The sequence below is a fragment of the Gigantopelta aegis genome, chromosome 1 (assembly GCF_016097555.1).
Source record: "Gigantopelta aegis isolate Gae_Host chromosome 1, Gae_host_genome, whole genome shotgun sequence".
Classification (NCBI taxonomy): Eukaryota; Metazoa; Mollusca; class Gastropoda; order Neomphalida; family Peltospiridae; genus Gigantopelta; species Gigantopelta aegis.
The window spans coordinates 24,711,510-24,727,667 of record NC_054699.1 but is presented as its reverse complement, the minus strand read 5'-3'; the positions used below and the strand labels follow the sequence as shown (position 1 = coordinate 24,727,667).

General features: G+C 37.1%; 1 protein-coding gene across 2 annotated transcripts in view; it reads left to right on the top strand.

Moving 5' to 3' along the window:
• The window catches only part of LOC121372649 (cadherin EGF LAG seven-pass G-type receptor 2-like), a 108,269-nt gene that overhangs the window by 53,396 nt on the left and 38,715 nt on the right, over positions 1-16,158 (top strand). For both annotated transcript variants that reach the window (XM_041499102.1, XM_041499093.1), the window contains exons 4-10: positions 1,342-1,404; positions 4,015-4,211; positions 6,892-6,981; positions 8,078-8,182; positions 8,857-8,958; positions 11,292-11,423; positions 14,095-14,179. In XM_041499102.1, coding sequence (XP_041355036.1) covers positions 1,342-1,404; positions 4,015-4,211; positions 6,892-6,981; positions 8,078-8,182; positions 8,857-8,958; positions 11,292-11,423; positions 14,095-14,179 — 774 coding nt within the window. The remainder of the gene's footprint in view (positions 1-1,341; positions 1,405-4,014; positions 4,212-6,891; positions 6,982-8,077; positions 8,183-8,856; positions 8,959-11,291; positions 11,424-14,094; positions 14,180-16,158) is intronic.

The window sequence follows — 16,158 nt, the reverse complement described above, 5'->3', positions numbered from 1 at the left end:
CCTACCATCCTGTAGACCGATGACCTACCACGACGCCACCGAGGCCGGTCCAAGCCATGAATACAAGAGTACTATAATATTCCTTGGTAAACTGGGGCGAGACGTAGCCCAGTGGTAAAGCGTTCGCTTGATGCGCGGTCGGTCTAGGATCGATCCCCGTCGGTGGGCCCATTGGGCTATGTCTCGTTCCAGCCAGTGTACCACGACTGGTATATCAAAGGCCGTGGTATGTGTTATCCTGTCTGTGGGATGGTGCATATAAAAGATCCCTTGCTGCTAATCGAAAAGAGTAGCCCATGAAGTGGCGACAACGGGTTTCCTCTCTCAATATCTGTGTGGTCCTTAACCATATGTCCGACGCCATATAACCGTAAATAAAATGTGTTGAGTGCGTCGTTAAATAAAACATTTCCTTCCTTGGTAAACTATAAACAATTGTAAACATACAAGAAAAGCAGTAAACATATTGGACCGAATTTATAAAGCCTGTTTGTGACGTGTGTAACTACACACATTTACAATGCTTAGACACCTGCGTTTAAAAAAACCCAGATTTCTTAAATTCGGCCCATTGAGTTTAAAATCATTCCATATCATCGCTAACCGATAAAAATAAAAATAACCGACATTTTTGTTTACTGTTTTACTTTCTTTTCCTTTTCTTTCCAAATTTTATTTTATATTTCCCCCTTCTTTCTTATTCCCTTTCTTGCTTTGTTTCTTTCCCTTGCTTTCTTGCATACTTTTGACATGGACATCAGAAAATAATGAAATTATAGGGTGTTTTACTAACCTTGTTATGTCCATGAGATGTCAGACTGACAACAACACACCAAACACACACAAACACAAAATTACATTTAAAACAAAACAACTGAAACAACAACAGAGATATCATATATTAACCCCCCTAACCCCCCCAAACTCCCCCCCCCCAAAAAAAAAAAAAAAAAAAAAAAACCCAACAACAACAAACAAACCAAAACCAAAACCCAACAACAAACAAACAAATAGAAAAATATATGTTACGTTTAAAATATATAACTTCATATATTATGTTTAATTTTCGTAAAACATTCTAGTTTTGTACGTAGCCTAAAGAGTTTTGTAAAAAAAAACAGACTTCAGTTTTGGTATCAGTGAGTTATGTAAAACACTATTCAATGTTGGACTTTTGGAGTTTTGTGATAAAACACTCGTCAACTGGCGAAATATATCAGTAGCTAATACCAATACACCATAATGAACCTCGGATTATTTCGTAATTATTTATTTTACACACCATAACTATTTTAGTTATTATTATGTACTTTATCTATACAGATCATGTTTTATTTATAGATCCGTGCGATCCTGAAGGGGGTTACGAAATAATTCCAAGTGTCAGAGAAAACCTTCCTGTCTGTAAGTAAACCTGTATAATTACTGGCATTATGTTGATGAGAGAGAGAGAGAGAGAGAGAGAGAGAGAGAGAGAGAGAGAGAGAGAGAGAGAGAGAGAGAGGGAAAGAGACACACACACACGGACATGAGAGAGAGAGAGAGAGAGAGAGAGAGAGAGAGAGAGACAGACAGACAGACAGACAGACAGACAGACAGAAGAGAGAGAGAGAGACAGACAGACAGAGAGACAGACATAGAGAGAGGGAGAGAGAGAGACAGAGAGAGAGAGAGAGGGAGAGAAAGAGAGACACACACACACGGAGAGAGAGAGAGAGACAGAGAGAGAGAGGGAGAGAGATAGTGTGTGAGAGAGAGAGATAGTGTGAGAGAAAGAGAGAGAGAGAGAGACAGAGCGAGAGAGAGAGAGAGAGAGAGAGCGAGAGAGAGAAGAGAGAGACAGACAGACAGACAGAGAGACAGACAGAGAGAGAGACAGAGAGAGAGAGGGAGAGAAAGAGAGACACACACGGAGAGAGAGAGAGAGAGAGAGAGAGAGAGAGAGAGAGAGAGAGAGAGAGAGAGAGAGAGAGAGACAGAGGAGACAGAGAGAGAAGAGAGAGAGAGAGAGAGTAGAGAGAGAGGGTAGATAGTAGTGAGAGTGTGCCAGAGAGATAGAGAGATAGAGAGATAAGATAGATAGAGAGATAGCAAAGAGAGGGATAGAGAGAGATAGGGATAGAGCAGAGAAATAGTGTGTGGTGTGAGTGAGAGTAGAGAGATTAGAGCGACGAGGAGAGAAGAGAGAGAGAGAGAGAGATCGAGAGAGATGGGGATTTAGAGAGACAGACAGACAGACTGAGACAGATAGAGACAGATACTGGGTGGATAATCGAAAATGGCTAATCACTATTATAGGTAGTACAAAATCAAATAACGTCCGGCTGGGTCCAAGCTCGAGGTGCACCGTACGTTTGATAGAGCAGTTAATACCACAAGTCGTGCCATTGGTAATACATATGACAGTGTTCGTTGTCAAAATATTAGTTTCATCTTGGTGATAAACATATGCAATTTTCATCTGGTACTACTGTGTCAAGTAGCCTTTTGCTTGAAACATTTTGTGCGAAACTAGGGTGTTGTTAGAACATCCGGTTATATTGAAAATGAGCCATAAGAGGTTCCACTTTCTAAAGTTAATACTTTGAGAGAACAATCCGATTAAAATTATCTCTACTGGGTCTACCAGCAGTGCGTGGACTCCCATGTCCAGGTGACATTTCATCTATAAATAACAATTTAAATATCGACCAATTACACTTCGCCTTTTATAGCGTATACAAATTCTAAAAATATCGGGTGAGACTATTTATGCAATAGGCGAACTTGTTGGTCAATTTCAACATTGAAACAACAGGGGGAAATGTGCAGTAATAAACTCTGGATTATACACTAGTATAAACAGATTTTATGTCTATACCATCACGTTTTTTTTTTCGTCTTGAAACTAATTTTATATAAAATTTTATATTGCAGTTAATTTCCGGCATACTTCGTAATTCACCTGAATCATTTCGTATACCTTCGGCATAATCCCGAATGTTTTCAAATTCTTTTCAAATCACTGGCATGATTTTGCAAGTAAGGTTTTGATTGGTCGAATGAAAGGTCAACTGGACATGAGCTCCAACGGGCTGCTGTTAGATCCACATGCAATAGTGGAGCTAATTTTAATTATATTGTTGAGAGAAGGGCTGTAGAACTAACATTTATGGGTCGTAGTTTGGTTGATATATTGTATATAATATTTTTAAACACATACGTTAACATGGTATATACAGCTCCGATATACTTGAATATAATGCTTATTATTTTACACAAGAGTCCACAACATATTTACTTAATATCGTCCAAACTATTTTGATGGTAGTTTTATGTAGAGATACAATATTTGATTAGCCTTAACTGTTTTAGCGTTTAGATTTATGACATTTTGTGATCTATCATCACTTTGCACCAATCGATCTGTGCATTGTTTTGGGGAAACTTAGAACTGTATCACCTATATATTAATTGAAGATATAGCAAAGCATTATCGGCCAACAAATGCGTTTTGGATGCTATTTTTGCATAATTGCCATATATGTGTGTGTGTGTGTGTATGTATGTGTGTGTGCGTGTGTGTGTGTGTGTGTATGTATGTATGTATGTGTATGTGTGTGTGTGTATGTGTGTGTGTGTGTGTGTGTGTGTGTGTGTGTGCATGTGTATATGCATGTGTATGTCTTTGTGTGGGTATGTGTACGGGGTATGTTTACGTGTACATGTACACATGTATAAAAATGTACATGTATATATCAAGAAAACCAAGAATAGCAATGCACCTAAAAGTGAACCTTGTGGTACACCAAAATACTACACTTAAGCTACTGTCTGTGATATCGTTTCTTCCCAAGCAGACATCTGCTTCCGATTTGCTAAGATACTTGTAATCACCTGTTGTCCAACTTATACAATATTAATATATAAGTGACTCAGTCTAAAGCTTTTATTAAATCTAGAAGAACTGGACAGCTGTTACGTCTTGATATGTCTCGAATTGCCCTAAATTTCAAATTGTATTCTATTTTTCAGCATCTGTAATCCATTCATTAAAAATCCCCGGAAATCAGAGCGAGGTGGATCTGGTTGGACAGAACAGCACGTATTTCCAGTTTGATCCAGTCTCTAGGAATATCACACTGAAAAAAGCACTCGACAGAGATACGTCATTTCCGGGAGAGCTCGTCAAATACTTTGTTAATTGCAAAGCGAAAAAAGACGCTAACTTCGTAAGGATATGTGATGTTTTTTTGTCATTAAGTTGTATATTTTATTTGAACGAAGATACTAATACTGAATGTTGAAATGGGCGGTGAGGTTACACAGTTATAAATAATGATTAATATTGCCACGTAAAGTACCCTTAAGCAGCATAGTGTATGTGTCTGCATATGCGTATATCTCTTGGAGAGAGAAAGAAAGAAAGAAATGTTTTATTTAACGACGCACTCAACACATTTTATTTACGGTTATATGGCGTCAGACATATGGTTAAGGACCACACAGATTCTAAGAGGAAACCCGCTGTCGCCACTACATGGGCTACTCTTCCGATTAGCAGCAAGGGATCTTTTATTTGCGCTTCCCACAGGCAGGATAGCACAAACCATGGCCTTTGTTGAACCAGTTATGGATCACTGGTCGGTGCAAGTGGTTTACACCTACCCATTGAGCCTTGCGGAGCACTCACTCAGGGTTTGGAGTCGGTATCTGGATTAAAAATCCCATGCCTCGACTGGGATCCGAACCCAGTACCTACCAGCCTGTAGACCGATGGCCTGCCACGACGCCACCGAGGCCGGTCTTGGAGAGAGAGACAGAGAGAGAGACAGAGAGAGAGAGAGAGAGAGAGAGAGAGAGAGAGAGAGAGAGAGAGAGAGAGAGAGAGAGAGAGAGAGAGAGAGAGATTCATGAAACAAAACCATTTTATTACGTTACCTATTCAATCTGATTAAAATTAGCTCTACTGGTCTACCAGTAGATCTAACAGCATTGCGTGGACTCCCATGTCCAGATGACATTTCATCTATAAGACCAATTACACTTTGCCTTTTATAGCGTTATTCGGGAGCATACAAATTCTAAAAATATCGGGCGAGATTATTTATGCAATAGGCGAACTTGTTTGTCTATTTCAACATAAAAAAACCAGGGGGAAAAGTGCAGTAATAAACGAATTTTATATAAAATGTTATATTGAAATTAGTTTCCGGCATACTTCGTAATTCACCCGAATCATTTCTTATACCCTCGGCATAATTCTTTTCAAATCACTGGCATGATTTTGCAAGTAAGGTTTTGATTGGTCGAATGAAATGTCAACTGGACATGAGCTCCAAAGGGGTGCTGTTAGATTCACAGGTAATAGTAATTAACAACTGGAGCTAATTTTAATAGATTGGTTACCTATTGATGCTTAGATTTTCACTGACCGATTTCTTAATTTCGAAATTACGCATAATACAGAACGTAATGTCGGAAAATGCTATGCCACTGAGGCACTATTCGACATCTGCTATTTTTACAAAAGACAGTGGTCGTTTAGCTCGCCATTTTATTTGTCAAAGCCTGTAACTTTCAACGTTTGAGGAGAGACAATCTCATATTGAATGGTTCACAGGGTTACATTCGAGGGAACTTAAAGTTTGGTTTGTTTAACGACGCCACTAAATACATTCGGGGTAAGGGTCGCAGTGGTAAATCGCTCGCTTGATGCGCGGTCGGTCTGGGATCGATCCCCGTCAGTGGGCCCATTGGCTATTTCTCGTTCCAGCCAGTGTACGGCGACTGGTATATCAAAGGTATTGGTATGTACTATCCTGTCTGTGAAATGGTGCATATAAAAAATCCCTTGCTACTAATGGAAGAAAAATGTAGCGGGTTTCATCTCTAAGACTATATGTCGGAATTACCAAATGTTTGACATCATAATAAAAAAAAAAAAATAAAAAATAAAAAAAATGCACTAGTGGTGTTGTTAAACAAAACAAACTTTAATATTCGGGGGACGATAAAAAAAGTTTCTTTCGCTTTAATTCCCACGCAGTTGTACACGATGGACCCACGGATGACTAACGGCGTTACTAATCGTGAACGATCTCGACGCAGGACAACAACTGTGGATTGTCATTGTGATACTGTATGTGTCACTGGACGACGTTTCCACACACGTAGACGTACATGAATAACATTTTATTTTCACCTGGCAGACTGCGGTGAACCGTGTTGAACGGTCGCCCAGCCCAGGTCAGCTGTAAAAACGAAAACAGTAATCAGATTCAACACAGTGGCGTAGCCGTGGAAGGGGGGGGGGGGGGGGGGGGGGGGGGGGGGGGGGGGGGAGAGGGGGGGGCCATACCCTCCCCCCCCCCCCCAATGCCAGGGAAATTAGGGGTGATCAGTGGCGTACTCGATATCATTGTTTACTTGGCTGCCAGGTGCCCCCACACCCCCACCTACAAAATCCTGCCTACGCCACTGATTCAACACACCAGTTTGTATATAAAAGATCCTTGCTGCTAATGGAAAAATTGCGGCGGGTTACAAAATGTGTCACTTCCAATAGCCGACGATTAATAAAATCAACATGCTCTAGTGGTGTCGTTAAGCAAAACAAACTTCATTCATTTCATTTCAGTTTAATTTTTCATGCTTGTATCCAATTAAGGTTCACGCACGCTGTCCTGACCCCTACACTTTTCCCCGTTACTGAAGCTCAGAAGTCTTAAAATTCCGTATTTTAACACCTGAAAATAAAAGTTCTCGGGAAGCATGCCCCAGACAAGCGAGCTGACAGTGCCCGCCCCTCCATCCCCACCTTTTAAATAGACTCCGCAGGCCATTGTTATACAGGAGGTGAATGGTGTGTGTATATTGATAAACAAGTCTAATATTTATTTTAAACTTCAGATTAAGATCAACTTTCGAGTGGTTGTGCTGGACGTTAATGACAACGCTCCTAAATTCACACAAGACCAGTACGAGGTTCACATCAAAGAGGTAGAGTTAGTTTACTTACTAGAGTTAGTGTTTACTTACTAGAGTTAGTGTTTACTTACTAGAGTTAGTTTACTTACTAGAGTTAGTGTTTACTTACTAGAGTTAGTGTTTACTTACTAGAGTTAGTTTACTTACTAGAGTTAGTGTTTACTTACTAGAGTTAGTTTACTTACTAGAGTTAGTGTTTACTTACTAGAGTTAGTGTTTACTTACTAGAGTTAGTTTACTTACTAGAGTTAGTGTTTACTTACTAGAGTTAGTTTACTTACTAGAGTTAGTGTTTACTTACTAGAGTTAGTTTACTTACTAGAGTTAGTGTTTACTTACTAGAGTTAGTGTTTACTTACTAGAGTTAGTTTACTTACTAGAGTTAGTGTTTACTTACTAGAGTTAGTTTACTTACTAGAGTTAGTGTTTACTTACTAGAGTTAGTTTACTTACTAGAGTTAGTGTTTACTTACTAGAGTTAATGTTTACTTACCAGTTAGTTAGCAAGTCATCAATCATTTTATAATACCTGATATGAGATCCCTTTATGAAGTATAAAAAGAAGAGATTAAAAACAAAAATAATTTTAATACAATATGACAATAATATTAAATTATTTAACTAATATATAAATGATTTTAATTATGTAGGTCAAGTAATATTTAAATGGTTTTAATTATGTACCGTAGGTTAAGTCATATGCACATTATTTTAATTATGTAGGTCAAGTCATATATAAATCATTTTAATATTTTAATTCTATAGGTCAAATGATATGTAAATGGTTTTAATTCTCTATATCATGTAATATGTAAATTATTTTAATATTGTATGTCAAGTAATATGTAATTATTTTAATTCTGTAGATCAAGTAATATGTAAATTATTTTAATTATCCAGGTCAAGTAATATGTAAATTATTTTATTATTTCTAGATCACACACCTTTTAATTCTCTAGATCAAGTAATATGTTAATAATTTTAATTCTCTAGGTCAAGTAATGTGTAAATAATTTTAAATCTCTAGGTCAAGTAATATGTAAATAATTTTAAATCTCTAGGTCAAGTAATATGTAAATAATGAATAAATTGTAACTAATTATTGCAGTCCCTGGCTGTGGGCGACTCCATCATCACTGGAATCTCGGCTGTCGACAACGACAGCGGAAATAATGGACTCGTCTACTATTCAGTACTGGACGGCCCGTATTCCGTAAGTCTTTGAATCCTTGCGGTTCTCCATGTACTAAGATTTTCTGTTTGGTGTAAAACACTACGTTTTTGCTTTAATATGATGAAAGTTTAAAATCAATCATCATTTTGCACAAATCGATTAATACTTGATTGTATATGTAGTTTGTTTCAGTATTAACACACACACACATACACACACACTCGCACACACACACGTGCGCGCATGCACACACGCACGCACACATGCACGCACACAAACAAAAGAAAATAAATCAAACAAAACACTGAAATTTCATGCGATTTTCATTTTGAAAGACTTAAATCTAATGTAATTCCAACTGAATATTATGGGATCGATTCCTGTCGGTGAGGCTATTGGGTATATCAAAGGCTGTGGTATGTGCTGTCATGTCTGTGGGATAGTCCATATGAAGGATACCTTGCTACTAATCGAAAAACTTAACGGGTTTCCTCTCTAAGACCAAATGTTTGACATCCAATAGCCGATGATTAATAAAGCAATGTGCTTTAGTGGCGGTGTCTTTAACTTTTTCAAATGTGTAGTGAGACCTATAGTGACAGCATGCCCAATAGGTTCTCTCTAACGGAATATGCAGGCACTAGGTTCACTAAAGTTTGAATTTCTGCTTGATGTGTTTGTTTGACGTGTGCTTGTTTTTTGTCGATTTTCAGCACTATTTTGACATTATTAACCCCGTGAAGGCTAACCTCAAGTTGATAAAAAAGTTGGACTATGAAACGGAAAATAATTTTACAATACAAATTGTCGCTCAGGTAAGATAACATTGTGTATACTATACGTTGTGGTGGTGTTACTTAGTCTGTTACGTTTTTAATTACTTATTCGCTTATGTACTAACATACTTTACTTACGTACCTACAAACTAAATTCTATATGTACTTACTTGCCAAGCTGTCTAGCTACCTAGCCACCTGCATATCTACCTGCCAACCAACCTGCCTACTTACATGTACCTATCTACATACTTACTTACCTAACTACCCACCCACCTATCTAACTACTCATCTGTCTATCTATCTGTCTATCTATTCGTCTGTCCGTCCGTCTGTCCGTCCGTCCGTCCGTCCATCCATCCGTCCGTCCGTCCGTCCATCCGTCCATCCATCCATCCATATATCTACCAATCGCATTCTCTCTAACATAGATATCAACTAGTTGTAGTTTAAAATGTCGTTTAACAAATATTCCTTTCATACCTTAAAGGGACATTCTTGAGTTTGCTGCAATTTTAAAGATATTATCGACTAACAGAGACTTTTTAATGATTGTAATTACATATCAAATATATATTTTCTGCATAAAATATTAGTGGCTGTATATTAAACGTGTTTCTGATCGTTCTAATATTTGTACTAGGTTAAATTTCATTTTATTTCCTAAAATATAAATTTTTTCGTACGTACGAAATTATTTGAAGACAAAATCCATTTTGGGCTTCTTACAAATATTAAGACGATCAGAAACACATTGAATATACAGACACTGATATTCTAAACAAGAAAATATATTTAATATGTAAGTTTAATCGTAGAAATATTTTATTAGTCGGAAACATCTTACAGTGCAGCAAACTCGGGAATGTCCCTTTAACACTGAATGTAACTTAGACAATAAACTATACCATCAGCATGCAAGTACAACTTACAAAAACAAACAAGTCCCCCCCCCCCCCCCCCCCCCCAACAATCGGTTAGAATTAGTTGGACATTAGAAGGATTTCAATTTTGAGAGCCACGCATATCGTGTCATGTTCACCCTTCAAATGGCTAGTTTTAACTTTAATAACCATTTAAAGGGACATTCCTGAGTTTGCTGCATTGTAAGATGTTTCCGACTAATAAAATATTTCTGCGATTAAACTTACATATTAAATATATTTTCTTGTTTAGAATATCAGTGTTTGTATAGTCAATGTGTTTCTGGTCGTCTTAATATTTGTAAGAAGCCAAAACTGGATTTTGTCTTCAATTAATTTCGTACGTACGAAAAAATTATATTTTTGGAAATAAATGAAATTTAACCTAGTACAAATATAAGAACGATCAGAAACACGTTTAATATACAGCCACTAATATTTTATGCAGAAAAATATATTTGATATGTAATTACAATTGTTAATTTTTTTCTGTTAGTCGATAACATCTTAAAAATTGCAGCAAACTCAGGAATGTCCCTTTAATAAAGAAAATTCATTTAAAAACAAACCCAAAGTCCAGCATATTTACATCAATTCTATCATCTAAACAGGAAGAACTACAATCTAATTAAAATTAGCTCCACTATTACATGTGGATCTAACACCAGCCAGTTGGAGCTCATGTCCACCAATCAAAACCTTACTTGCAGAATCCTGCCAGTGATTTAAAAATAATTTGAAAACATTCCGAATTATCCTGAGGGTATACGACATGTTTCGTGTGAATTACGAATGCCTTAAAACATGTTTTATTTTATAAAATAAATAAATTGTAATGTAAAACTGAAGACTGATTTAGTTGGGGGTTTTATAAATAAATTAATAATTTTTAATGTAAAATTGAAGACTGATAACCCACCCGTACGTATTGGTATGGTTCGCTGTACTGCGGCCACTAAAATAGACTCGCCCGATATTTTTAGAATTTGTATGCTCCCAAATAACGTTATAAAAGGCGAAGTGTGATTGGTCAATATTTAAATTATTATTTACAGACGAAATGTTACCTGGACATTGGGGACTACGCAGTGTTGTTAGCAATCCGATTAAAATGAGTAATTCACATGAAACATATCGTATACCCTCAGGATAATTCGGAATGTTTTCAAATTATTTTTAAATCACTGGCAGGATTCTGCAAGTAAGGTTTTGATTTGGTGGACATGAGCTCCAACTGGCTGGTGTTAGATCCACATGTAATAGTGGAGCTAATTTTAATTAGATTGGAAGAACTTTTACAGTTAACATTTTCCCCGCATAATCGATTATGGATTTTTGCAATCGATCATCACATCGGTAGAGCCAAGCCGATTAATTGTCGATTATGATCGATCATTGAAACATTACTAATATTTACATTGTTGTTTGTTCGTCGTTTTTTTTCCCCAGGACCAGGCAGACCAAGAGTCCCCTCTGAACGACACCGCGTTAGTCACAATACGAGTGATCGACGAAGATGATATGCCACCAAAATTCTCCCGTGCGAGATACACGGGCACTGTGATCGAGAATTCCAAACCGGTAAGGCCTTGCTTACAAAAGCGTTTAGTTCCCTGTCACCCGACTCACCGCGTTAATCATGTCGAAGTCTATAATTGTGGTTTCTTTGTAACTGGATTACATTTAAAATTATTGTGTATGTAGCCTAATTGTGTTTTGTTCTTTAATTCTTTAAGCATTTAGTCTGTAATTGTGTTTTTTCTTTAATTGACTTCATGTCATGTTATATTCTGGATTTTTTAAAATTATGATACATAAAATAAGAAGTGAGCTGAGATTGTTTTCATGTATACGTAAAGCCAACTGATATAGGTAGTAATTAGATTTAAAGGGACATTCCTGAGTTTGCTGCATCGTAAGATGTTTTTGACTAATAAAATATTTCTACGACTAAACTTACATATTAAATATATTTTCTGGTTTAGAATATCAGTGTCTGTATATTCAATGTGTTTCTGGTCGTCGTAATATTTGTAAGAAGCCCAAACTGGATTTGGTACAAATATTAAAACGATCAGAAACACCTTTAATATACAGCCACTAATATACAGCAAAAAATATAAATGATATGCAATTACAATCGTTAAAAAGTCTCTGTTAGTCGATAACATCTTAAATATTGCAGCAAACTCAGGATTGTCTCTTTAATACGCTTGTGGTTTTCGACTGGAAATGCAATGAATGCATTAAGAATTGAATACAAAGTGCGATTTGGCTTCATATGTACTGCATATTGATGACTGTGTTGTAGAATAATATACACAGTAGAATCCCAGAGATGATTGGAATGTAAGCAAGATATATTTTACAGTGATTACACTAGTTTTAGACAAAATAGCACAGTTCAAAACGAGCATTTTTAGGTGTAAATTTAGTCACATTACAATCGATCGAGACATGTTCCTCAGGATAATATATTGAAAACAAAAGAAGAAATTTTGCTTGAGAAGCGAGGGGTTTGACACCCCCCCCCCCCCCCCCACACACACACACACACGCCTGCATTAGGTTGGCGCTTCTAGCGGCACTCCCAGCTTTTTTTCTGCTTGAAACTGAATCCTACGAATATTGTCCCCATTTTCCGTACTCATATTTAGTCAATCAAAACATGTCCGGTGTTCCTTCACATCATCCTAGATCCATCTCTGATATATTTTCTTTTTAGGGCAAACTCCATCGTATGTTAACCTTTCGTTCACAAAATGGTGTCCATTCGTTAGAACTCTGAAATAGCCCAGAAAGTCTTTGTTTAGTGTATGAGTTCTTTTTCTTTGAGCTTCAAGAACTATTTATGTTATTAATTTTATTTGCATTTTTATAAACTAATATATCAAAGAGACCGCTGAATTTCAGCTGCCCCCTGAGATGTCAATTTTTTTCTTTTTTTTTTACTCCAAAAAATAGCATACACATCTCAGGGTTTAATTTGTTTATAAAAAGTAGTGCCCCCCCCCCCCCCCCCCCCCCTAGGATTTTGATCAGGGTGCGGCCCTGAATTTTTTCCATGCATGTAACATATATCAATACCGTATATTTACCTGGGCTTTGCCTAGTTTGCCCTTTTTGCATTTATGCAATCTAATTAAAATTAGCTCCACAATTACATGTGGATCTAACACCAGCCAGTTGGAGCTCATGTCCACCAATCAAAACCTTACTTGCAGAATCCTGCCAGTGATTTAAAACTAACAACATTGCGTAGTCCCCAATGTCCAGGTAACATGTCGTCTGTAAATAATAATTTAAATATTGACCAATCACACTTCGCCTTTTATAACGTTATTTGGGAGCATACAAATTCTAAAAATATCGGGTGAGTCTATTTTAGTGGCCGCAGTACAGTGAACCATACCAATACGTACAGTCTTCAATTTTACATTAAAAATTATTTATTTATTTATAAAAAAACCCAACTAAATCAGTCTTCAGTTTTACATTACAAATTATTTATTTTATAAAATAAACCATGTTTTAAGGCATTCGTAATTCACACGAAACATGTCGTATACCCTCAGGATAATTCGGAATGTTTTCAAATTATTTTTAAATCACTGGCAGGATTCTGCAAGAAAGGTTTTGATTGGTGGACATGAGCTCCAACTGGCTGGTGTTAGATCCACATGTAATTGTGGAGCTAATTTTAATTAGATTGGCATTCATGAAATATTTATACCAAACAAACATGATTTACCTACAACCTTTAAGAGCCTTCCATAATTAAAGGTATTGTGACATACAGCACCCTTTTAATACTATCTGTTTGAACATCATGGGTTATTCCCTTGGACCCTTCATACGTATTCCATTAAAACATACAGCTGCAATTGTTCTGTAACTTTAGCGTCTGTTGTGTACAGATTTCTGTTTTGCAAATGCCAGTGAAAAAGAAGAGAGAAAAAACAACACCCCCCCCCCCTAAACAACAACAAGAAACTCCTCCCCCCCAAAACCCCCAAAACAACCCCTAACAACAATACTACCTAACACCAAAAACCCCAACCAAAAAACCCAACCCCAAAAAGAAACAAAAAAAACACCAACATCCAAACAAAACAAAAAACCCAACAAATCAAAACACAAAACAAAAACAACAGAAAAAACTGCGAAAAAAACCTACAACAAAAACAAAACAATAACAAAAAACCCAACAACAACAACAGCAAATAAAACGTTTGTGTTTTTGTTGTTGCAGGGCACGGTTGTGGAGATGGCCGAGCGGATCGTGGCCTATGACCAGGACATCTCATTCAATAACTCCGTCGTATACAGCATGATGGGTGAGTTCAGATTTAAAATGAAACGGATAGCCTGAAACAGCCTCTTTTATCACACGCTGCATCCACGCAGGCCTTGACATGGGCACAGAATAAAATAACAACTTCATGATCGTACCAAGCGGAAGCGGAAAGTGATGGATGACGCGAGGTGAAATTTGACGTAAAACAGTAGGCGACACAAAATTAATTTTAGTGAGCAAGTGATCCATTTGTGGCTTAAATATCTGGCTGAAGGTTCAAGAACACCTGTATTGGCATTGTCTCATATGTTTAATATCCAAAATGTATGTTGTCTCAAATGCCTAATGACTTAAAAGTCTAATGTCTAAGTTATCTCGAATATCTAATGCCGTCTCAAATGTAGAATGTCATCTCGAATATCTAATGCCGTCTCAAATGTAGAATGTCATCTCAAATATCTAATGCCGTCTCAAATGTAGAATGTCATCTCAAATATCTAATGCCGTCTCAAATGTAGAATGTCATCTCAAATATCTAATGTTATCTCAAATGTAGAATGTCATCTCAAACATCTAATGCCGTCTCAAATGTAGAATGTCATCTGAAATATCTAATGCCGTCTCAAATGTAGAATGACATCTCAAACATCTAATGCCGTCTCAAATGTAGAATGTCATCTCAAACATCTAATGCCGTCTCAAATGTAGAATGTCATCTCAAACATCTAATGTCGTCTCAAATGTAGAATGTCATCTCAAACATCTAATGCCGTCTCAAATGTAGAATGTCATCTCAAACATCTAATGCCGTCTCAAATGTAGAATGTCATCTCAAACATCTAATGTCGTCTCAAATGTAGAATGTCATCTCAAACATCTAATGCCGTCTCAAATGTAGAATGTCATCTCAAACATCTAATGCCGTCTCAAATGTAGAATGTCATCTCAAACATCTAATGCCGTCTCAAATGTAGAATGTCATCTCAAACATCTAATGCCGTCTCGAATGTAGAATGTCATCTCAAACATCTAATGCCGTCTCGAATGTAGATGTCATCTCAAACATCTAATGTCGTCTCGAATGTCTAAGTCGTTTCAAATGTATAACGTCCATAATTTATAACGCCGTCTCAGATGACTAATGTCATCCGTGATAGAACTCCGATAAGCTTGGAATGACGAAAGGTCTTGGTCAATCTTTTACTTATTTGATAATAAGGACAATTCGAAGATAAATGTTCGCTGATACAAGACCGTCTGTGCTGGAGGTGGAGGTGGAGGTGGTTACGGAAATCATGTCTTCAAGTTTAACCACACCTCAAATTTAATATAGAAAGGCAGATCAAAATAGCGTATGGATTGTTTTAAAATATTCTAGGGAGAGTTCCCCACTCAGCCTGTCTAAGTGCACACTAACTTTTATTATCAGTTGTCATCATTATTTATATTTGTGTCCCCCCCCCCCCCCCTCAATCCCAGTTCAAAATTCTCTCCGATAAGTGAATAGTATCCTTTAGACTGAATACCATTATCAGAGAATATTTATCCTCACCCAAAGATTTGAAGCTAGGTACGATCATGAATGTACACCTTTTTTTCCACACGCATAAGTTGCTTAATGATTAGAATGAGAAAGAACAACAGGTACTCAACAATGAGGTGCATATAGAATGACGTCATGTAGAGTAGCATGTATCACAAAGACTGCTTCGCTGACAAATACAAAAAAAAGCCTGTGAAGGCACGGGCGTCCGGGTCCCTGGATGAAGTTTCTAAGTGTTTGATTAGTACCAGTCGACAGGGCCGTAGCTTGTAGGGTTTTTTTTTTCGAGAGGATGGGGGAGGCAGATGTAAATCTTGGCACGAACGAGCATTGAAGGCGCAAGACACTAGGGTGTCCGGAGGCATCCTCTCCCCCAGGACATTTTGAAATCTAGAGGCTCTGAAATACCATTTAGGGAAGTTACATACTTAAAACGTCAATATCAATAACCAGCAATTTGCTTTGGAATTGATTTG